Source organism: Podarcis raffonei, chromosome 4 (genome assembly GCF_027172205.1).
Source record: "Podarcis raffonei isolate rPodRaf1 chromosome 4, rPodRaf1.pri, whole genome shotgun sequence".
Taxonomy (NCBI): Eukaryota; Metazoa; Chordata; class Lepidosauria; order Squamata; family Lacertidae; genus Podarcis; species Podarcis raffonei.
The window spans coordinates 1505208-1527695 of record NC_070605.1 but is presented as its reverse complement, the minus strand read 5'-3'; the positions used below and the strand labels follow the sequence as shown (position 1 = coordinate 1527695).

General features: G+C 47.6%; 2 protein-coding genes across 14 annotated transcripts in view; one reads left to right on the top strand and one right to left on the bottom strand.

Annotated features, from left to right (window-relative positions):
* LOC128412017 (zinc finger protein 420-like) overlaps positions 1 to 22488 on the bottom strand; it is a 983187-nt gene that overhangs the window by 450799 nt on the left and 509900 nt on the right. For 6 of the 13 annotated variants that reach the window (XM_053384761.1, XM_053384748.1, XM_053384749.1 and 3 more), the window contains one exon: positions 21984 to 22066. The exons of the other annotated variants lie outside the window; for them this stretch is intronic. In XM_053384761.1, the coding sequence (XP_053240736.1) occupies positions 21984 to 22066 (83 nt within the window). The remainder of the gene's footprint in view (positions 1 to 21983; positions 22067 to 22488) is intronic. 13 annotated transcript variants of the gene reach the window in all.
* LOC128412264 (olfactory receptor 52P1-like) lies at positions 9550 to 11001 on the top strand (the record flags this gene model as incomplete). The annotated part of the gene is made up of 1 exon (XM_053385174.1): positions 9550 to 11001. A coding segment is annotated over one exon (1110 nt), but the record flags the coding sequence as incomplete, so codon positions are not given.

Sequence of the window (22488 nt, the reverse complement as noted above, 5' to 3'; positions counted from 1 at the left end):
GGGGGCTTCCATAAAGAGACCCCCCAGCAGGAGCCGGAAGTGCAGCTTCAGTTCCTGCGGGAAAAGAGAAAAGCGAATGTGTGAAGAAGAAGAACAAGCCGTGCGAAGGGAATTCAAGACCAAGGACATGCCTCTCTGTCCCCCTCATTTTGTGGGCCCCCAAGAACAGCCTCCAGGGTCCTGTGAAGGATGGCACTGAGCATGTCTCCATTAAACTTTGGCCTCATGATGCTGCAGAGATGAAGGGAAGGGGGTAGACGCTGCCCCTTCCCAGTCTCCCTTGCCCCCTTCTCCCTCCTGCCTGCTCTCCTCCACCCGGAGCTCCCCCTGGAGTTTTGCCCCCCATCCACCCCCCACAACCCCACCCAGCCCAAAGACCCCACTCACCTCAGCTGGAGGAGGGCCTCCAAGGCCAGGGACAGCTCACGGAAGAACCCCGACCAGACCTAAGAGGAGGCGTGTAGTGGTGATAGGGAATTCCCTACTGAGGGGAACAGAAGCAGTGATCTGTGGGCCTGACAAGATGTCTCGGGAAGTGTGCTGTCTCCCCGGGGCTAAGATCCAAGATGTAACTGAACGACTGCAAGGAATCATAAAACCCACTGACAAATACCCCTTCCTCTTGGTTCATCTGGGAACCAATGACACTGCAAGCAATAGCCTCCAGAAGATCAAAAGAGACTACGAGGCTCTGGGCAGGAAATTGAAGCAATTAAATGCACAAATTGTCATCTCATCTGTCCTCCCAGTTGAACGACGTGGCCCAGGGAGAGAGGGAAAAATAGTGGAAGTGAACAACTGGCTTCGCAAATGGTGTAAACAGGAATGGTTTGGATTCTTAGATCACGGACTGCAGTTTCTTGAAGATGGACTTCTGGCAAGCGATGGGCTGCACCTCACAACCGTTGGGAGGAATGTTTTTGCCAAAAATCTCAGAAACCTCATCAGGAGGGCTTTAAACTGACTAATGTGGGGGAGGGAGACAGTGCTCCTGAAGGTAGGAGTCTATCAATTGATGAAGATGATCATCCAAATGTCATAGACCGAATGGAGCAAACAGCACGCAGACCTAGTGGTGGGAGGAAAAAATCCTTAAATAAGAGACACGGGGGAATGATTAATGGACTTCAATGTCTGTACACTAATGCGCAAAGCATGGGAAATAAACAAGATGAGCTTGAGCTCTTGGTACAGCAAACTAAATATGACATAATAGGCATCACTGAAACCTGGTGGGATAAGTCCCACGATTGGAATGTAATAATGGAGGGATACAATCTATTTCAGAGAAACAGACCAGACAAGGAAGGAGGAGGAGTGGCGTTATATGTCAGGGATGTGTATACCTGTGAAGAGATCCAAGATTTAGAACCTCAAAGCCAAAGTGAGAGCATTTGGGTCAAAATTAAGGGAGAGAAGAATAACAGTGACCTCATTGTGGGAGTTTACTATAGATCCCCAAGCCAAACGGAGGACATAGATGATGCCTTCCTGGAACAGATGGCCAAGCATGCAAAAGGAAGGGAGATAGTAGTAATGGGGGACTTCAATTACCTGGATATTTGTTGGATGTCAAACTCAGCCAAGAGCATAAGGTCAAACAGATTCCTCACTGGCCTTGCAGACAACTTCATTGTCCAGAAAGTGGGAGAAGCAACAAGAGGAACAGCCATTTTAGATCTGGTCCTAACCAATGTTGATGACCTGGTTAGTGGGGTAGAAGTGGAAGGATTATTAGGCGTGAGTGATCATGCTCTTCTGAAGTTTACTATACAGCGGAAAGGAGCAGCCAAGCATACTAGGACTCAATTTCTTGACTTTAAGAAAGCCGACTTCATAAAACTTAGGGAAGTGCTGGGTGAGATCCCATGGACAGTAATACTAAAAGGAAAGGGAGTTCATGATGGCTGGGAGTTTGTTAAGAGGGAGATAGTAAAAGCACAACTTCAGGCAATACCAATGAGACGGAAACATGGAAGGTGCCTAAAGAAGCCAGGGTGGCTATCTAAAGAACTTTTAACTGAGTTGAGATTAAAAAAGGATGTGTACAAAAAATGGAAAAGGGGGGAAACCACCAAAGAGGAATTCAAACAAATAGCCAGCATGTGTAGACACAAAGTCAGAAAAGCTAAAGCACAGAATGAACTCAGGCTTGCTAGAGAGGTTAAAAGCAACAAAAAAGGCTTTTATGGGTATGTTCGTAGCAAAAGGAAGAACAAAGAAACAGTGGGGTCACTCAGAGGAGAAGATGGTGAAATGCAAACAGGGGACACAGAAAGGGCTGAACTCCTCAATGCCTTCTTTGCCTCAGTCTTCTCCGATAAAGAAAACAATGCCCGACCTGAAGAATTTGGAGCAAATGATTCAGCAGAGGAAACACAGCCCAGAATAACTAAGGAGATAGTACATGAATACTTGGCTAGTTTAGATGTATTCAAGTCTCCAGGGCCAGATGAACTGCATCCAAGAGTATTAAAAGAACTGGCTGATGTGATCTCAGAACCACTGGCAGTCATCTTTGAGAATTCCTGGAGAACAGGCGAAGTCCCGGCAGACTGGAGGAGGGCAAATGTTGTCCCTATTTTCAAAAAGGGGGAAAGAGAGGACCCAAATAATTACTGCCCAGTCAGTCTGACATCAATACCAGGGAAGATTCTGGAACAGATCATTAAGCAAACAGTCTGTGAGCACCTAGAAAGGAATGCTGTGATCACCAATAGTCAGCATGGATTTCTGAAAAATAAGTCATGTCAGACTAACCTGATCTCGTTTTTTGACAGAATTACAAGCCTGGTAGATGAAGGGAACGCAGTGGATGTAGCCTACCTTGATTTCAGCAAGGCATTTGACAAGGTGCCCCATGATATTCTTGTAAGGAAGCTGGTAAAATGCGGTCTTGACTATGCTACCACTCAGTGGATTTGTAACTGGCTGACTGACCGAACCCAAAGGGTGCTCATCAGTGGTTCCTCTTCATCCTGGAGAAGAGTGACTAGTGGGGTGCCACAGGGTTCTGTCTTGGGCCCGGTCTTATTCAGCATCTTTATCAACGACTTGGATGATGGACTCAAGGGCATCCTGATCAAATTTGCAGATGACACCAAACTGGGAGGGGTGGCTAACACCCCAGAGGACAGGATCACACTTCAAAACGACCTTGACAGATTAGAGAACTGGGCCAAAACAAACAAGATGAATTTTAACAGGGAGAAATGTAAAGTATTGCACTTGGGTAAAAAAAATGAGAGGCACAAATACAAGATGGGTGACACCTGGCTTGAGAGCAGTACATGTGAAAAGGATCTAGGAGTCTTGGTTGACCACAAACTTGACATGAGCCAACAGTGTGACGCGGCAGCTAAAAAAGCCAATGCAATTCTGGGCTGCATCAATGGGAGTATAGCATCTAGATCAAGGGAAGTAATAGTGCCACTGTATTCTGCACTGGTCAGACCTCACCTGGAGTACTGTGTCCAGTTCTGGGCACCACAGTTCAAGAAGGACACTGACAAACTGGAACGTGTCCAGAGGAGGGCAACCAAAATGGTCAAAGGCCTGGAAACGATGCCTTATGAGGAACGGCTAAGGGAGCTGGGCATGTTTAGCCTGGAGAAGAGGAGGTTAAGGGGTGATATGATAGCCATGTTCAAATATATAAAAGGATGTCACATAGAGGAGGGAGAAAGGTTGTTTTCTGCTGCTCCAGAGAAGCGGACACGGAGCAATGGATCCAAACTACAAGAAAGCAGATTCCACCTAAATATTAGGAAGAACTTCCTGACAGTAAGAGCTGTTCGACAGTGGAATTTGCTGCCAAGGAGTGTGGTGGAGTCTCCTTCTTTGGAGGTCTTTAAGCAGAGGCTTGACAACCATATGTCAGGAGTGCTCTGATGGTGTTTCCTGCTTGGCAGGGGGTTGGACTTGATGGCCCTTGTGGTCTCTTCCAACTCTATGATTCTATGAGACCTTTCCCCTGCCAAACTGCTCTTAGATGTCCCTCAAGGCAGCATGTCCTGAGTTCTAGCCCTGCTGAAATAATGGCGCTGGCTACCAAGGAGGAACCAAGCAAAGTTCAAAATAAATAAATCATATTTTCATCCTGAATAATATCTTTTAATGCATTCCTTTTATGCTTATACACAAAAGTATGCCATTTCCCCTCCCAGAAATGCTTAATTGCTCATTCAAGGGACTAACAACAGGTGGTGTGGTTGTTAATATTTATTAACCTGACATACCACCCTTCATCAAGAGATCTCAGGGACGTTTAAAACACAGAACATATAAAAAGCAGGCAGATGATGCTGTTCCTTTTCCCCTGCCTTGTCCAGCCCACTCTTTTCCTCCATTAAATTCACTGTGTACTGAAGCAAATAAATCCATCAAACTTCATCAAATGCTCAAGTGCCAATCAACATCTATTATGCACTACATAAATCTTGTTTTCCAAAGCAGATTCTATATGTTTATTTTAATTATTTATTAAATTTGCATACTGTTAGCGCCTCTCCTGATATGGGACCGCCTCTCCTGGTATGTCCCACGGAGGACCTTACGGCCTTCAAACAAAAACATCCTGAAGGTCCCAGGCCACAGAGATGTTAGGCTGGCCTCAAGTAGAGCCAGGGCTTTTTCGGCGTGGCCCCGATCTGGTGGAACACTCTGTCACAAGAGACTAGGGCCCTGAGGGACCTGACATCTTTCCTCAGGGCCTGCAAGATGGAGCTGTTCTGCCAGGCCTTTGGCCAGGGCACAGCCTGACTGCCTCTCCCCTTTCACAAGAACTTGCATGAAAGTGGCCTCCCAATTTTTCTCACAGGCCCATATAAGTTCAGCACAAACAGTTGGACCGGGTGAGCATTGAAGGTCCCCAACCCTAATCTGCGGGTTGCCATCTGATTGGATTTTATTCTGATACTGATCTGATTTGAGGATGTTTTTTAATTGATTGTCTGATTTTATGTTAATGTGTTATATATTTGATGTTAGCCACTCTGAGCCCGGCTTTGGCTGGGAAGGGCAGGATATAAATATTTTATTATTATTATTATTATTATTATTATTATTATTATTATTATTATGTTACGGAAAAATCCGGGTGCGAGGCTGCTCAGCCACCCAGCACGTTGGGCAGAGCCCGTGGGTCCCTGTGGAACAAAGAAGGACTCCAGCTACCAACCAGAGCAAATAGCTGAAGATCAAAGTTTATTGCGCAACAGCTTCAAAGAGGAATTGAACCCCGAGAACGGGGTGACAAGGACTTTTGAAAGTTCATATCTTATCCCAGCATACAGTTTACTAAACATCATCACTACATCATTACTACATCATAAAAGGGGAGGGTATACATGATTAACATAAGAGGAATATGGGGGGGCAACGTGAAAATACAGGATATGTATTGGGAGTACATTCTAAGCACCTACAGCAAGAGCACAATAGGACTTAGGTTTGCATAGTCTTCCACCTGGGTAAGTCCGGAGGAGGGGGTTGCCCAGTGATTGACATCTATGAGTCCCTTCCTGTGCATACGTGACCTCCTGCTTGAGGGATTATGGAGAGGGCCGAGGGCTTATCGGGTCCTTGGCCAACAAAGTAGATTGGCAGTGGAATGAACAGAATCGGTGGACAGTGATTTTCTATGAATTTCCAAGCGTTTTAGGCTTTTTTTTAGTACAGACGGTTTTTTTCAGAAGTAACCTGGTCTGACATTGCTACATTGTATCTATTTTTGATTGCATTAATAAGGTAACAGGTTTCAACTGAATCAGTCCATTGTTCTCACAGCGGGAGCTGTCATCACCTTGTCAGCGCTCAGTGGAGCGTGCAAAGCAAACTCGAGCTGAGCTGCCTCTGCAGAGCCATGGCATCGCTGTGATTGGCTGAAGGGCTGTATTCGACGCAATCTGATTGGCTAGAGCGCATCCTAATGCAAATACCTTGTTCATTCATAAAATACATCAATCGTTCATACCGCTTGCTTGTGTCAGGGTCAGAAATGGTGCTTTATTCTTGGGGTTTTATGTGGTGTTTGGTGCAACATTGTGATGGGGTGAGGGGAGTCCTAGTATGGTACGGTTCCCTTGAGGTCACCTCCTTGGGTTCTATGTGTCTTACTCGGGAGTAAGACTCCGTTCATGTGCCCCGCCTCCATTCTGTAACAGTCCCCCATTCGGAGATAGATTTGCATTAGAGTTCTGAAAGAACTGCATTCCTTTCTCGGCACCCTAGATCTCGGTGATCATATATTTGCCTTCTCCCAAGTGCTTCATTTGCACATATTCAGGGAAGGTGGGTGTATTCTGGAAGTAAGAATGTGGGAGCCAGAAAGCCCTGGCAAAGGTTTGTAGTGCCACCTGGTGTCTTGCTGACCCAGTGACCAGCATGTCTGTGCCTTAACATGTATTAGAATTGTATTGACCTTAAAAGGAGTTGTGTTTCCTCTGGGCAGTGATGACCCTATATGGTGTGGGTGGGTTTAAGCCTTGGCCAGATGAGGTAACATGAGACACTGGCAAGCAGCCATGCGGCTGGAGAGAACAAAGGGTAATAAAGTGACGGACTGGAGAGGAGAAGATGTCTGAAAGAGCTGCTCCATCAGTCCAAGGAAAAATACTAGCTCTCTGCGTCTTTATTTTATACTAATTTACGCCACTTGGAACAGCGGGACTGCTACATAAGAATAGGCTCTAAGGGGAAATGAGCTATGTTGGGCAGAACAACGGATAAGGGAGCTGCAACTCTAAGCCCCTATGTTTCTAGCTAGGTTTGGGAATGCAGGTGTGTGTGGCCCCTTCCCTCTTGTGGTTTCCTGCATTTGGTATTCAGAAGCCTGGCTGCCTCCAGCAAAGCCTGGGAGCCCCTGGCAGCCCTCTCCTCCTCCATGAACCTGTCTGATCCTCTTTGGAAGCCATTCACTGCCTCCGGGCGGAGATAGCTCTGCAGTTTAGCTCTGTGCTGTGTGGAGAAGGTATTTCATTTGTCCCTCTGGAGTCTGCCAATGTCCAGCTTTGTTGCAGGATGGATCCAGCACCTCCTCCTGGGCCCAGAGGCTGCTCCCCTCCCTGAGGAAGCCACACACTTGAACTGCAAAAGGGAGAAGGAGGCGTCGCCAGCGGCACAGACACCCTAGGGAGGATCTGGGCCAGCATATAAGGGGTGCCAGGGGGACCCCAAGAGCTCCAAGCAGCTGATGCCAAGAACCGGCATGGCAGACACTCCAGCCACAATGGCAGTAAGTGACCCTGGAGACTCCCCCTTCTCTCTCTTTTTCTTCCTGCCTTCCTACAGCTGTGTTTCCTTCTGCCTGGACCCTGCAGGCTTCTCTTTCACCTGCTTGTGTGCTGGATCAGCTCTTGCAGACCCTCTTTTCCAAGGACACTCCTGGATTTGCGGAAGCTGTCCCAGATTCTGATTTGATCCTGGAATGTCCCAGTATTCCTTAAGACACCCCTATTTTCATCAGAGAAACGTTGTAGGATTTTGGTCCTGCAGGGAGCCGAGAAATTTTGGTTGGGTTGGGTGAAGGACCAAAAATAGGGCAGCGGAGTTCCTCCCTATGGAAACATCCATGTTCTACTTGCATTCCTTGTTGCTGCAAGAACGATGGCGAGGGTGGTTTTTATTCCAGACTCAGCAGCAGCAGGACGGCAGGTTGGAGGGGAGCCATTTCTGGGGCTGCCAGAGCACAGCCTCCTTCTCCTCCTGCCTGTCATCGAATCAGAGTTGGAAGGGACCTCCAAGGATCATCTAGTCCAAGTCGCTGCAATGCAGGGATGGCAGCTAATCCCTCTTTCCTGTTTGCTTCCATCTATCCACCCACGCACCAGTCCTCCTCCATCTGACTCCATGGTTCCCTCCCTTCCCCCTTTTGGAGCTCCATTCACTTCCTTGCTCCCTCCAGCTCATCCTTCCTTTGTATCTTCTCACAAGACTGATTTCCCTCTCCACCCTTCCCTTTCCCTTCTTTCCAACCTTCTCCTCCATCTCTCCCTTGCCCCACTTCTTTCTTTCCTCCTGGGCCCACACTTCCTCGTCTCCTCCAACCAAGGCTCTCCTCTCCCACGTCCCCAGTAAGTCTTGTGCATTTGCAAGGTAGATTCCTTGTCAGTGATCCCTGCAATGTAGAGGGTTGGACTAGATGCTTCTTTGGGTCGCCTCCAAGTCTATAATCCTATGATTCTATCATCAGCTCTCCATTCCTGGGGGTCTTTGGGCAGAGGTTGGGGGACCATCTGTCAGGGATGCTGTAGCTGTGTTTCCTGCACTGCAGGGGCCAAATGACCCAATGGGGTTCTTCTTCTTCTATTTCTTCTCCTCCTCTTCTTCCTCCTCCTCCTCCTTCTGCAGAGGGTAGCCTTCAGTGACCTGGTCAAGGGAAGCCACGGCACCGCAAGGGTCTGAAGGGAACGTGATGGAGCCAAGGCAGTGATGTGACGTGTGGCTGGAAAAGGTGAACAATAATCTCAGCACAATCCCACAAAGTCAGAGTTTTGGAACACAACAGGCACAGGACCATGGACATAGCCAGGATTTATTTTTTCTTTTGGGGGGGTGCAAGCTTTATGTTGGGTGGGGGGCAGAACTGTGATACAATTGGTCAGTTAGTTAAATGTTTTATATCTATTTACTTGATTTGGGGGGGGCAGCTGCCCCCTGCACACACACCCCCACACCGCTATGCACACACACAAAAGAGAATTGTAAAAGTCACCATTACTGCTATTTTACATTGTGCCATTGGCATGTGTGGCCTTTTGCAAAGTGTTAAAGGACAGGTCCCTGCCCTGAGGCAGAATTCAATCCAGGAAGAACAAGAATGATTTTGGCCACAGGGGTTGGGCAGTGGTGAAGGAGCCGAGACCACAGAAGACCAGAGAGGGGGGAATTATAGGGTGAGTGTATATTTGTACACACACAAACATATACCGTAGATCATTAAGAGCTGCAGAAAATTGGTGTGGCTGTTCTTCATGGGCCAGAAAGTAATTTTAGGCTTATGTCAGCTCGAGACCCTAGGACCGCCATATTTCAAAAAGTAAAAACCAGGACACCTCGAAAGTTGTTGGACAATTCCACCTTCGATATCCTGGTAATGTCCGGCCGGAGAATCCTATGATGGATATTTATGAATTTCTGCATGGCATGTAGAGAGTGGATCGAGAGAATTTTTCTCCTCTCCCAACATTAGAGCCCATAATGAAGATTAATGTTGGATGATTCAGGGGGCATAAAAGGAAGTCCTTCTTAGTTAAATGGTGGAACTCCCTGCCTCATGAGGCAGCAATGTCCACCAACCAATGAGCCTTTCAAGGATAAATTCCTGGAGGAGGAGAGGGCTCTGCTCTGGCTCCACAAGGAGAGGCAGCCATGCTTCTGAAAAGCAGTTGCTGGAAGCCACAGGAGGGGAGAAGAGGGCTCTTGTGCTTGGATCCTGCTTGGGGGTTTCCTGTTGGGGCACCTGATCGGCCACTGTGAGAACAGGAGGCCGGGCTAGATGGGCCCTTGGTTTTAGCAGCAGCCGGGCAATAGTCCTTTCTGGGCTCCTGAAAGGGTGCAGGAGGGAGCCAGGTGAGCCCAGCACTTCCTCCAGGGGCTACCCTTCTCTCTCCCTCTTCCAGCTGTGTGACTTTCTCCAGGTCTCAGAAGCTTCGCCAGGGTGGGTCTCTCTCGCGACTCCTTTTTGCAACGCTGGAGGCCCTCAACAGCACAGCCAGCTTACTGGGCCAATTCTCCTTCATCCTGGTGGGCATCCCTGGTCTGGAAGCCTTCCACACCTGGATTGGGACCCCCCTCTTCCTCATGTATGTCCTGACTGTGCTGGGGAACGTCACCATCCTCTTCATCATCAAGACAGAGCCCAGTCTCCACCAGCCCATGTACCTCTTCCTCTCCATGCTGGCCGCCAACGACCTGGTCATCAGCACCTCCACCTTGCCCAAGATGCTGGCCATCATGTGGTCGGGCACCAGGGAGATTGGCTTCCATGCCTGCCTGACGCAGATGTACTTCATCCACACCTTCTCCATCGTGGAGTCCGCCATCTTGCTGGCCATGGCCTTTGACCGCTATGTCGCCATCTGCCACCCTCTCCACTATGCGGCCATCCTTAGCAACACAGCAGTGGCCAGGATGGGGCTGGCGGCGGCTGCCCGGGGCGTGATCCTGGTCCTGCCCTGCCCCCTCCTCCTCCTCAAGAGGCTGCCTGGTGGCTTCCGAACAGTCATCCAGCACACCTACTGTGAGCACATGGCGGTGGTCAAGCAGGCCTGCAGTGACACGACTGTCAACCGGGTGTATGGCATCTGTGTGGCCCTCTCAGTGGTGGTGCTGGACCTGGGGCTCATTGCTGCCTCCTACACCATGATCCTCCGGGCCGTCTTCCGGCTCTCATCATGGGACGCTCGCGCCAAGGCCCTGGGCACCTGTGCGGCCCACACCTGCACCATCTTGGTCTCCTATGTGCCCGCCCTCTTCACCTTCCTGACCCACCGGATTGGGCACCACGTGCCTCCGTACATCCACATCTTGCTGGCCTGCCTCTATCTCCTCCTGCCGCCCATGGTGAACCCCCTCGTCTATGGGGTGAAGACCCAGCAGATCCGCCAGAGGGTGCTTGGCCTTTTTGGCCAAGGGCGAAAGGGGGCTGCAAACCAATAGACACCTCCTTGCCCTCCTGGGTGCCAAGCCGGGCCCTGCCAGGCACGGTGCCTCTCCCAGAACACTGGCATTTGGGCAGAAACCACGAGAGGGGGCCACAAATGTTTGCTTTCATTTTATTTATCTCATGTCTCTTTCCAGTTATTTTTATTAGTAAATAAGGTAAGCCAAAGGTTCTCTCCATATGAACCTCATGGGGCTTGGGGCTGCTTCTGTATCCAGCCGAGACGCAGGCAGACTCAGTGCCTGGAAACTCCTTTGAGCAGCTGTGGGTGGTTCAGCATTGCTGGACTGGGAGAGCCTGGCCACAGCAGCTCTCGCCTTCGTTTCTTCAAGGCTGGATGACCACAGTGCCCTCCCTTGCGCTTGATCCAGAATCTGCAACTGGTGCAGAATGCTGCAGCACGACTTTTCATCATTTCAGTGTATCTTTTTGTAAACTGCCTTGAGGGTTTTGTTTTGTTTACAATCAAGCGGTATATACATTTTATGAAATAAATAAATAAATGATCACTAAACTTACTGCTTCAAAACATCCCCCAAAATGTCCATTTCCCCATGAGTCTGCTAGGCTGGTTTAGATGCATTCTTTTGCAGTGTTAGGTAAATCATATTTACTGAAAACCATACTTTCTCAATCCATTTGGATATACATAGGAAATTGGCTTCTCTCTCCTCCATGTGTAGCTATCACAAACTCAGCAGCGGTAACAAGGTTGAATGCTGCAAAGTGGGCCATGAAGCCTCCTGCCTGATGTCAAGTGGCAGGGAGTTCCAAAGTACACTTGCTGCCACACCAAAACACCCAGGGCAGGGCTGGCAGGTTGCACATTCAGTGGCCCAGTATACCATTTCCATAAATGCTTAATTGTGATTCAAGAGACACTGAGGTCCTTGCAGAGATGACAGGACAGCTTTCCAGATTAGTTAGCTGGGAGTGAGACAGTTGGCAGAGTGGCATTGGGCTCTCTAAGATGCCAGCTACTACAGGAATTGCTTTCTTGACCCTTTTTAGCACTGCAATACCATTTCTTTAAAAAATAAAAAGGTTGATTTTTAAGTCATGGCAGAGTGTGAGCAAATACTCCACATCTGTCAAGCTTTCAGGAGCAGAACTAAGGGGTGAAATGAAGCCCCCCAGATCCCCAAAGGTTGAGGCAAAGGGTCTATCTCCCTTCTTCCTTTTCCTTATCGGTTAATTCCACCTAAGAAATGGGAAGAAAGCAGCTGCTCATGTTAAAATTCATGAGCTGACGATGGTATGATTTGTCAGGAATACATATTGTTTGTTCTTATCTGTAAGTAAAGTCACATTTGAAACAATACAGAAGTAGTCAAAGGGAATTTCTAGCAAGTCTTTTATTCAGTCTCGCCTGCAATCATATGTGCTGAACACACAGAAACACATTGATAATGTGAAATAACTGGGAGTTACAGACTCCAAATGGGGGCCAAAGACCTCTCAGCCTCTAAGAGTTGCCTCCTATGCCTTATACCATGGGTAGACAAACTAAGGCCCGGGGGTCAGATCCGGCCCAATCGCCTTCTAAATCTGGCCCGCAGACAGTCCAGGAATCAGCATGCTTTTACATGAGTAGAATGAGTCATTTTATTTAAAATGCATCTCTGGGTTATTTCTGGGGCATAGGAATTCATTCACCCCCCAATATATATATATATATAGAGAGAGAGAGAGAGAGAGAGAGAGAGAGAGAGAGAGAGAGAGATGGGCCCGCCACAAGGTCTGAGGGACAGTGGACCAGCCCCCTGCTGAAAAAGTTTGCTGACCCCTGTCTAATACCCTCAGGGCACATTCAACATAAAGTCACAAAATAGAAATTAAATAAACAATTAAAAAACAGTAAACCACCCCTCCTCACCACATTTTAAAAGGGCATTAGATGTCAATCAGCCAAAGGCCTGGTTAAAGAGGTGTGTTTGTGAGGAGACCCAGAGCTTATAGGGTTAATAGCTCGGGATGTGAGGTCCTGTTGCATGGGGGGGGGTGTTGGGACTGCACTCAGGCCCCTCCGGTCCAGGCAGGAGACAGTGCCGTGGCACCTGCGGTGGCGGCAGCTGCTGCTGCTCTGAGGAAAGACCAGAGAGCAATGGGTTTGCTAGTGCTGAGCATGGATGCCTCCCAGTTGCCCCACATTGAAGGGTTGGAGAATGCCCAGGCTATTTGGCAGGCACTTGAGAGGGTCCATCACAGAACCACAGCAGGGGCCAAGATCCATGTCACCAGAAGTTTCTTTGAGCTGAGGCTACATCCGGGGGACAGCATCAGGGAGCACGTGACAAAAATGGTGGCTGTGTATAACCGGCTGAGGCAGTTAAACGTGACTTTTCCAGAAGATTTGAAAGTTTACATTCTTCTGAGTTCACTAGACAAGAATTATGACCATTTGTGTCTGAACCTCGAAGCCATGCCCCCAGCAGATTTAACGCTGCAGTTTGTCTCAGGGCACCTGTGCAACAAAGAGGAACATCGGCAGAGAGAGGGGCGAGCTGGCTCAGGCTGTCCTGCTTCCAGGGGGGGGGCAGTAAAGACTGAAGACACTGTAAAGGCTTTTGCTACGAGTCGTTGTTATCATTGTGGCTCAAAAGACCACCTGCGTAAACTGCCCCAAGGAACAGGATGCCTCCAAGGTCGTTGCCCCAGGTAACCAGATTAGAGGAATGGGACGGCATGGGAACGCACGGAGAGGTCCCAGGGGAAACGAAGGAGACACAAGTTTGCATCGTTTGGAAGCTTCCATGGCAACGGTGAAGGATGGCAACCAGAGCAATGTACAGCATTGGGTGATCAACAGTTGAGCAAGTTATCATCTGCTGCCATCTGGTGTCCAAATGCAGAACTGCAGAGCTGTTTCCATTGGAAAAACAGTCTCACTTGCCAAATGGTTCCAAGAGACAGCTGACAACTGTTGAATGTCAGAACAGGCTATTTGTTCTGGAAACGCCTCAAGCAGGTAGGGGAAACACTGAGTCAGCACAGGCGCAGAATGCTAACATTCCCACTCACAATATGTGTCATCATTTGTGGCACAGGAGGATGTCCCACTGCAGTTGGGGATATGTCAAGAAAATTCCAGGGTGCACTGAGGGATGCAAAATGAAGTCATGTGCTAAGTTCCTGGATTGCAGAGCATGTGAGAAGGCAAAGGCAAAAACATGCAGTTATCCTAGGTCTGACAGGATAACCACAAAACCTTTTGAGTTGGTTCATGCAGATATTTTTGCCTTATGTCTGTTGCAAGTCTGAGTGGGGCTAAACATGTTTTGACCCTGACAGATGATTACTCTAGAAATGGTTGGGTGATACCTCTGAAAGAAAAGGGTAAGGCTGCCACCATGCTGAGGGAGTGGGTCATTGCAGTTGAACTCCAATTCTCATTGAGGGTCTGCAGAATCCAATCAGATTGGGTGGGGAGTTCACTGGGTCTGCGTTGCAGAATTACCGTATTTTTTGCACCATAACACTCACTTTTTTCCTCCTAGAAAGTAAGGGGAAATGTCTGTGCGTGTTATGGAAGAAATGCCTACGGGTGGCATGCCTACGGATTTTCCTCCTCTAAAAACTACGTGCGTGTTATGGTCGGGTGCGTGTTATAGAGCGAAAAATACGGTACTTTCGCCAGAAAGGGATACGTCACAGGTTGACGGTTCTGCACTCACCACAGGAGAACAGGATGGCAGAAAGGCGGAACCGAACGCTTCAGGAAGTGGTGGAAGCACTGCTTTTTGACTCAGGCTTACCACAACGCTTCTGGGCAGAAGCTTGGAAGACGGCGAATTTCACTCTGAATCGTTCTTACAACTCTGTTGTAAGGGACACACCCTATTTTCTGTTGCATGGTAAGAAACCAAAGGTGCATTTCTTCTGTGTGTTTGGGTGCGAGGCTTGGGTCCTTGTGCCAAAGGCCAAACACAGAAAGGGTGGCCCCAGGTCCCGGAAAATGATCTTTTGTGGGTATAAGCCAGGGACAAAGGGGTGGAGATTTGCCTATCCAGAAAGCAATCAGTCAAAGGTTCTAGTCAGCAAGAGTGCTGAGTTTTATGAGCAAAGCGGGTGGGCACGCATCCATGGGAATCCAGATATTCTCTCAGAGAGTCTGCCTGACTCTGCTGAGGAGGGAGAGTTAGTAACTGAAGCTGCTGAAGATCAGGTCCCTGACCAGGAGCAGGAAAGGGCATCTCCAAAGGATGTAAAGTAAGAGCCTCAGAGTGCACCAACATCTCCCACCAGTCCAGTTAAGTTCAAAAGATGCAGTAAGTCAGAGGGGGGGTCTTCTGATGCCAAGGACACACTAGCTGGCCCCAGTGGGTCAGAGGGGGCTTCTGGTGTGGTTCCAATGTGTTCTGCACACACCACAAAACGTAATCTGCCTGAGAGGTTCAAAGTCACCAGTGTATGGGTTGGGTTGGTGCAATGAGAACTAGAGAGTTTTGAGGAAGTTCAACAGTTGCCTGAAGCAGAAGCCAGGAAATGGCAAGAGGCAATGGAGAAAGAGATGAACTCAATGAGGTCTCTAGGTGTGTTCTCCACCACGAAGCTGCCCGAAGGCAAACAGGCAGTGAGCTGTCGTTAGGTTTACAGAATTAAACCCACAGTGACAGGAGAACCACAGTACAAGGCTAGACTAGTAGCCAGAGGTTTCACACAGCGGAAAGGGTTGCATTACACTGGACCCTAAAGCTGTATAATGAAGGGGTTTTCCACCTTGCATATGAATTCTTTGATGGGAACCAAGAGAGGAGCTCTTCCAGAAGCTTTATCCACATCCAATAAATTAAATGGCTTCTCCCGTATGAATTCTTTGATGGGAAGTGAGATGGTGACTCTTGCGGAAGCTCTTTCCACATTCCCTGCACTGATAGGGTTTCTCTCCTGTGTGAATTCTTTGATGGGAAGTGAGAGAGGAGCTGCTCCTGAAGCTCTTTCCACATTCCATGCACTGATAGGGTTTCTCCCCTGTATGAATTAGTTGATGAGAAGAGAGAATCTTCTTGTCACGGAAGCTCTTTCCACATTCCACACACTGATAGGGTTTCTCCCCTGTATGAATTCTTTGATGGGAAGTGAGATCAGAGCTCCTACTGAAGCTCTTTCCACATTCCATGCACCGATAGGGTCTCTCCCCTGTATGAAGTCTTTGATGGGAAGTGAGATTGGAGCTCCTACTGAAGCTCTTTCCACATTCCAGGCAGTGATAGGGTTTTTCCCCTGTATGAATTACTTGATGGGAAGTGAGATGGCCTCTCTTCCTGAAGGTCTTTCCACATTCCATGCACTGATAGGGTTTCTCCTCTATATGAATTAGTTGATGGGAATTGAGAAGGGAGCTCGTACTGAAGCTTCTCCCACATTCCACACACTGATAGGGTTTCTCCCCTGTATGAATTATTTTATGGGAAGTGAGATGGCCACTCTGATTAAAACTCTTTCCACATTCCAAGCACTTATAGGGTTTTTCCACTGTATGAATTAGTTGATGGGAATTGAGAAGGGAGCTCCTACTGAAGCTCTTTCCACATTCCAAGCACTGATAGGGTTTCTCTCCTGTATGAATTAGTTGATGGGACGTGAGGTGGCCTCTCTTCCTGAAGGATTTTCCACATTCCAAGCACTGATAGGGTTTCTCTCCTGTATGAATTAGTTGATGTGAATTGAGAAGGGAGCTCGTACTGAAGCTCTTTCCACATTCCATACACTGATAGGGTTTCTCCCCTGTATGTATTCTTTGATGAGAAGTGAGATGGCCACTCTGACTAAAGCTCCTTCCACATTCCACACACTGATAGGGTTTTTCTCCTGTATGAATTAGTTGATGGGAAGTGAGATTGGAGCTTGTACTGAAGCTCTTTCCACATTCCAAACACTGATAGGGTTTCTCCCCTGTATGAATTAGTTGGTGGGAAGTGAGATGGCCCCTCTGACTGAAGCTCTTTCCACATTCCCTGCAGTGATAGGGTTTCTCCCCTGTATGAATTCTCTGATGGCAAGTGAGATCAGAGCTCTTCCTGAAGCTCTCTCCGCATTCCACACACTGATAGGCTTTCTTTCCATTGAGAATTCTATGATGGGAAGTGGAATGGGAGCTCTGACTGCAGCTCTCTCCACACACCAAATGTTTACGTGGCTTCTCCTCTCTGGGGATTTTGCTGTGGTCACACTTTTTCTTGATTTCCAATTCTTCAGAATCTGCAATGGAGACAAAAAGGAATTAGAGCCTCAGGAACAAATGGAGCCCTCAATTATGGAAGAATGCTAATTAAATGGGTTTTTTAATTGGGCCTCAAGGGTGGGATGTGCCTGGGAGGAGAGGAGAAGGGGAGCCCCAATTATAGTGGTTCTGGGTAGGGGGAGGTAAGGCGTGGGAGGAGGAACAGGCCGGGTAAGTGGCACATGGCCCAGGCAGTTAGTGACTCTGCCATGTGCGGGCCCCTCCTCCAACCTAGGGAATTGGGGTTGTTGTATCAGCCAGCCCTTGGGTCTGCACTGCTGCTGTTGAACACCAGGTCGGCCCAGATTATAATCACCCTCATCCACAATTTGATTATGGTTGAGGAGGCTGATCTGACCTGTATCACTGAGACCTGGGTGGGTGAACATGGTGGAGTTGGTCTCACCTAGTTGTGCCCACCTGAGTACTCAGTAGAGCATCAGGCCAGACTCAGGGGTCAGGGAGGGGGGAGTTTCTGTGATCTATAGAGATTCTCTATCTCCAGGCTCCTGTCCATTTGGGGGGGGATCTGAAGTGTGTGTTCCTGGCGTTGGGCAATCGGGACAGATTAGGGATTCTGCTGGTTTACTGCCCGACTTGCTGCCCAACAGTCTCCCTGCCTGAGCTGACAGAACTGGTCTCAGAGGCGGTGTTGAGGACTCCCAGACTGCTGGTTCTGGGAGACTTCAACACCCATGCTAAGGCAGCTGCCTCTGGGGTAGATCAGGACTTCATGGCTGACATGACAACTATGGGGCTGTCCCAACATGTCTCTGGCCCAATGCACAAGGCAGGCCACACACTGGACCTTGCTTTCTTGACTGGGCAGGAAGAGGGTGATCTGAAAGTGGGGGACATGGACATCAGTCCCTTGTCATGGTCAGATCACTTCCTGTTGAGATTTAGAATATCAGCCCCTTCCCCCCTCCATAGAGGCGGGGACCTATTAGGAAGGTCCGCCCTCAGAGGCTGATGGATCCAGTAGAATTCCAAACAGCTCTGGGGGTTTTTCCAGCTGATATGACTGGTGTTCCTGTCGAAGCCCTGGTCAACCTCTGCAGCACCCGAATGGCTTGGGCTATTGACACGATCACCCATGAGTACCCTCTCCCGCTTGGTGGAGCCTCACTGGCTCCCTGGTATACTCCTGAGCTCAGGGTGAGGAAACAAGCTGGGAGACGTCTTGAATGCAAGAGGAGGAAAGATCCGAAAGAGTGCAACCAAACACTGGTAAGGGCTCATTATCAAGTCTACCTAGTGGCAGTGAAGGTAGCAAAGGCATACTTTGCTGCCTCCATTGCATCCTCAGGTTGTCTGGCAGAGCTTTTCTGGGTTGTACAGGGACTTTTACAGGCTGGCCCTAAGGAGGTGATAAACCAATGGTAGCTCACTTTGACTTGTTTGCACTTTGACTTGTTTGCACTGCTTTGGTCACCCTGTATGATGATCTCTGTCGAGAGAGACACAAGAACATATCCCTGTTAATTCTTCTTGACCTCTCAGTGGCTTTCAATACCATCAACCATGGTATCCTTCTGGAGCGACTCTCCAAATTAGGAGAGGGTGGCACCACTTTGCAGTGGTTCCAGTCCTACTTGGATGGTCACTCCCAGAGGGTGTTGCTTGTGGAATGCTTTTCAGCCCCATGGAACCTTCAATGTGGGGTTCCGCAGGGCTCAGTCCTATTTGACTGCTGGGTGGTGGTATCTGGAGTTTGGAGTACATTGTCAGCAGTATGTGGATGATACTCAGCTGTTTCTCCTTTATATCTGCAGGTGATGCAGTGGAAGTGCTGGACCAGTGTCTTGCCTCGGTAATGGACTGGATGAGAGCCAACAAACTGAAGCTCAATCCAGATAAGACTGAGGCACTGTCAGTGGGTGGTTCCCTAGACCGGATGGCTGGGAGGTTACCTGCTCTGGATGGGGTTACACTGCCCCTGAAGGAGTGGGTTCGTAGCTTTGGGGTCCTCCTAGATCCTTTGCTGTCGCTTGAGGCTCAGGTGGCCTCGGTGGTCTGGAGTGTCTTCTATCACCTTAGGCTGGTGGCCCAGCTATGCCCCTATCTGAACAGGGATAGCCTTACTGCTGTTGTCTATGCTTTGGTAACCTCAAGGTTAGATTACTACAATGCGTTATAAGTAGTGCTGCCTCTGAGGACAGATCAGAAACTTCAGCTAGTGCAGAATTCAGGGGCCAGGTTGCTCACTGGAGCACTGGCTACCAATTAGTTTCCAGGCCCAATTCAGTGCTGGTTTTGAACTATAAAGCCTTAAATGGCTCAGGACCGCAATACCTCAAGGACTGCCTCTTTCCATATGAACCCACCCGGACCCGGAGATCATCTTCTGAGGTCCTCCTGCATCTGCCTCCTCCTCAAGAGGTCCAGAGGGTGGCAACATGAGAACGGGGCCTTCTCTACAGTGGCTCCCCATCTGTGGAATGCTCTCCCCAGGGAAGTATGCCTGCCGCCTTCATTATACAGTCAAAAATGTTCCTTTTTAACCAGACCTTTGCCTGACTTGATCTATATCCTATAATGGCTCTTTTTGGTGGGCAAGAGATTTAGGACATAATATAATGTTTGAGGACTGGGAAAGATTGTGGAAGAAAGGGGTTAAGTTCACTGCATGTACTTTGTTAAAGGAAAATATTATGAAGATGATGTAATGATGGTATTTGACTCCTGTAAAATTAGCAAAGGTGTATCATAATTGTGATAATACATGTTGGAAATATAAAAGGAAGGAACATTCTTTCATATGTGGTGGACCTGCCCCAAGGTGAAAGACTTCTGGGAAAAGATTTATAATGAATTGAAAAAAATGTTGAAATATACATTTATAAAGAAACCAGAGGCCTTTCTTCTTGGAATAACAGGTTTGGAATTGCCCAAGAAAGATGTTAAACTATTTTTGTATACCACAACCGCGGCTCGTATTTTGTTAGCTAAAAAGTGGAAAACTCAAGAATTACCAACAGTAGAAGAATGGCAGATGAAGATGATGGATTTTATGGAGCTAGCCAATCTAACTGGAAGAGTCTGCGACCAGAAGGCGGAGGAACACCACAAAGAATGGAAGAAATTTAATGATTATTTGGCTAAATTTGTTAAGCTAAACTAATTGGAAATAGCTTCCAGATACTTAATGGGCTTAGGATTGTATTTATGTTAACTGATAAAATAATATGTTTAGTACAAGAAGGAGAAGATTTAAAGATGTTAATGTTTAATTTAAAGGGTATCAAAATTGGGATTTGGAAAACCGTTATAAGGATATGCAATGAAATTCAACTAAGGGGAAACAAGGAAGTCGTTTTACAAAGTAAATAACCGTTATTTTCAATAAGGTTATGATTTATGTTTGTTATGTTTTGTGTTTTTGTTTGTCGTTGATATTGTAAAAACTAATAAAATTTTTGCAAAAAAAATATAATGGCTCTTTTTTGGGGGGGGTTAATAGGGTTGTTGTTTTTGTTCTGATTTTATGTATTTGAAAATTTATATGAACTGCCCTGAGACCTTCGAGTATAGGGCGGTATAGAAATGAAATAAATAAATAAATTTGTAGTAGAGGAAGAACTGAAGAGACCTGGGTGTATGTTCATTACCTTTGTGGTTTGTCATTAACCAACATATTTATTATTAGATTCTGATGGATAGTTGAGTGTTGCTGTGTTTGATATAAGTTGTTCTTTTAAAAGTTATTGTACTTTTCATATTGGATCAGATTGTTATTATTAATGTTTCATGTTTTTATATGTGTTGGAAGCTGCCCAGAGTGGCTGTGGCAACCCAGTCAGATGGGCAGGGGATAAGTATAAATTATTACTATTACTATTATTATCATCACTACTGCTACTACTACCTGAGATTCAATAAGCCTAGCTCTTCTCTGGGATGGATTTTGTTTGGCCCAGTCATGGCATCCCCTCCATCGCCAATGTCAGGCGTCTCTTTGGTCAACCCAAGAAAACAAAAACAGAAAACCTGACAGAAGCTACTTATCTTTCCTAACAATTCTGAAGCTGACATTTAAGATGCCTGGGCAGTTCAGACCAGCTGAATCATGGTATAAAAAGGCAGAACTGGAGGAAGATGGTTCACAGAAAAAACTGGAGTTTGCTGTTCAAGGTTTCTTGTGGGGGTGTTAGGTTCCCAGGTGTTGGAGCTCTGTGGAAATGTATGAGGTTTGTCACATAGAGGTATTTTTTGAATTTCCAGGCAGATAGGACGATCCCACAGGGAGCCTTACCAAGAGAGGCCACGATCCCACGATTCTCCTCCATGACGTCCTTATGCAGAGCTCTCTGGTCAGGATCCAGCAACGCCCACTCCTCATCCATGAAACAAACAGCGACATCTTCAAAGCACACTGGACCCTAAAAGAAAAAGGGAAATGTCCTCCTCTGAGACAGTAGAAATATGATCTGCTACACAATGCTCTGTTCTTTCCTTCCTGTTAATGGCTGTGTTTTTTAAAAGTGATTCTTTTGCTTCCCATTTTAATAATGGAAGCTTCTTTTAACAAAGGAATTCTTTTATTAGGCATTTATTTTATTGCCCCCTCTACTCTCCCCATGCACTGTTCTGGGAAGGGAACGTCAAGGGGAGGAGTTGAGGGCAGTTCCCTTTGTGCCGCTGATGGGGCTGGCTAGGTGAATCATGGCCACTGCTGGTTATGGTTTCTCCAAAGCTTAGAAGCCTATTTTAGCAGTCCATGGTCAATGTAGAAATAAAGCAGTAACTACAAATGAATCCTACTGGCAACATTCAGAAGACTGGTATGACAGAGTTATCTGGGCAGGAAATCCCACAGTTCACAGCTGGAGTTAACTCTTTATCAGCAAGAACACGATATTCACAGACTTGGCTGAGTTTCAGGCCTAATGAGAACAGCAGCTCATTCCCTGAGCCTCTTCCTCCACAAAAGCAGTTGCTGAGAGTGAAGGCCCCCGACTCCCAACAGCTTTCTAACTCCCCTCCTCTCTGGGGTTTCTGGCAAGGGATCAAATAGTGCACCATTGTGCAGCCTGCCTTTGCTCCTCCATTGTTCCATCCCTCGGCCTCTGTCCCCACAAGGCAGCTTCCCCTAACCTGATCTGGTTCCACAGCCACTGCTTCCCTTCTGCCCCCATGGAAAGATGGATCAGGAGGTCTTGCTGGCTTCATTCTTTCACCTGCAAGAGAAAAAAGGTAAGCAGGAGGCCAGGAGTGCCTGCTTCTCTCACAGGTGAATCAGGGCATCTCTAACTGCAGATGGGCCAAGAAGAAGAAGAAGAAGAAGAAGAAGAAGAAGAAGAAGAAGAAGAAGAAGAAGAAGAAGAAGAAGAAGAAGAAGAAGAAGAAGAAGAATTTATTATTTATACCCCGCCAATCTGGGTGAGTTTCCCCAGCCACTCTGGTCGGCTCCCAATCAAGTGTTAAAAACAGTACAGCGTTAAATATTAAAAACTGCCCTGAACAGGGCTGCCTTCAGATGTCTTTTAAAGAGAAGATAGCTGCTTATTTCCTTCACATCTGAAGGGAGGGTGTTCCACAGGGTGGCCGCCACTACTGAGAAGGTCCTCTGTCTGGTTCCCTGTAACCTCACTTCTCGCAA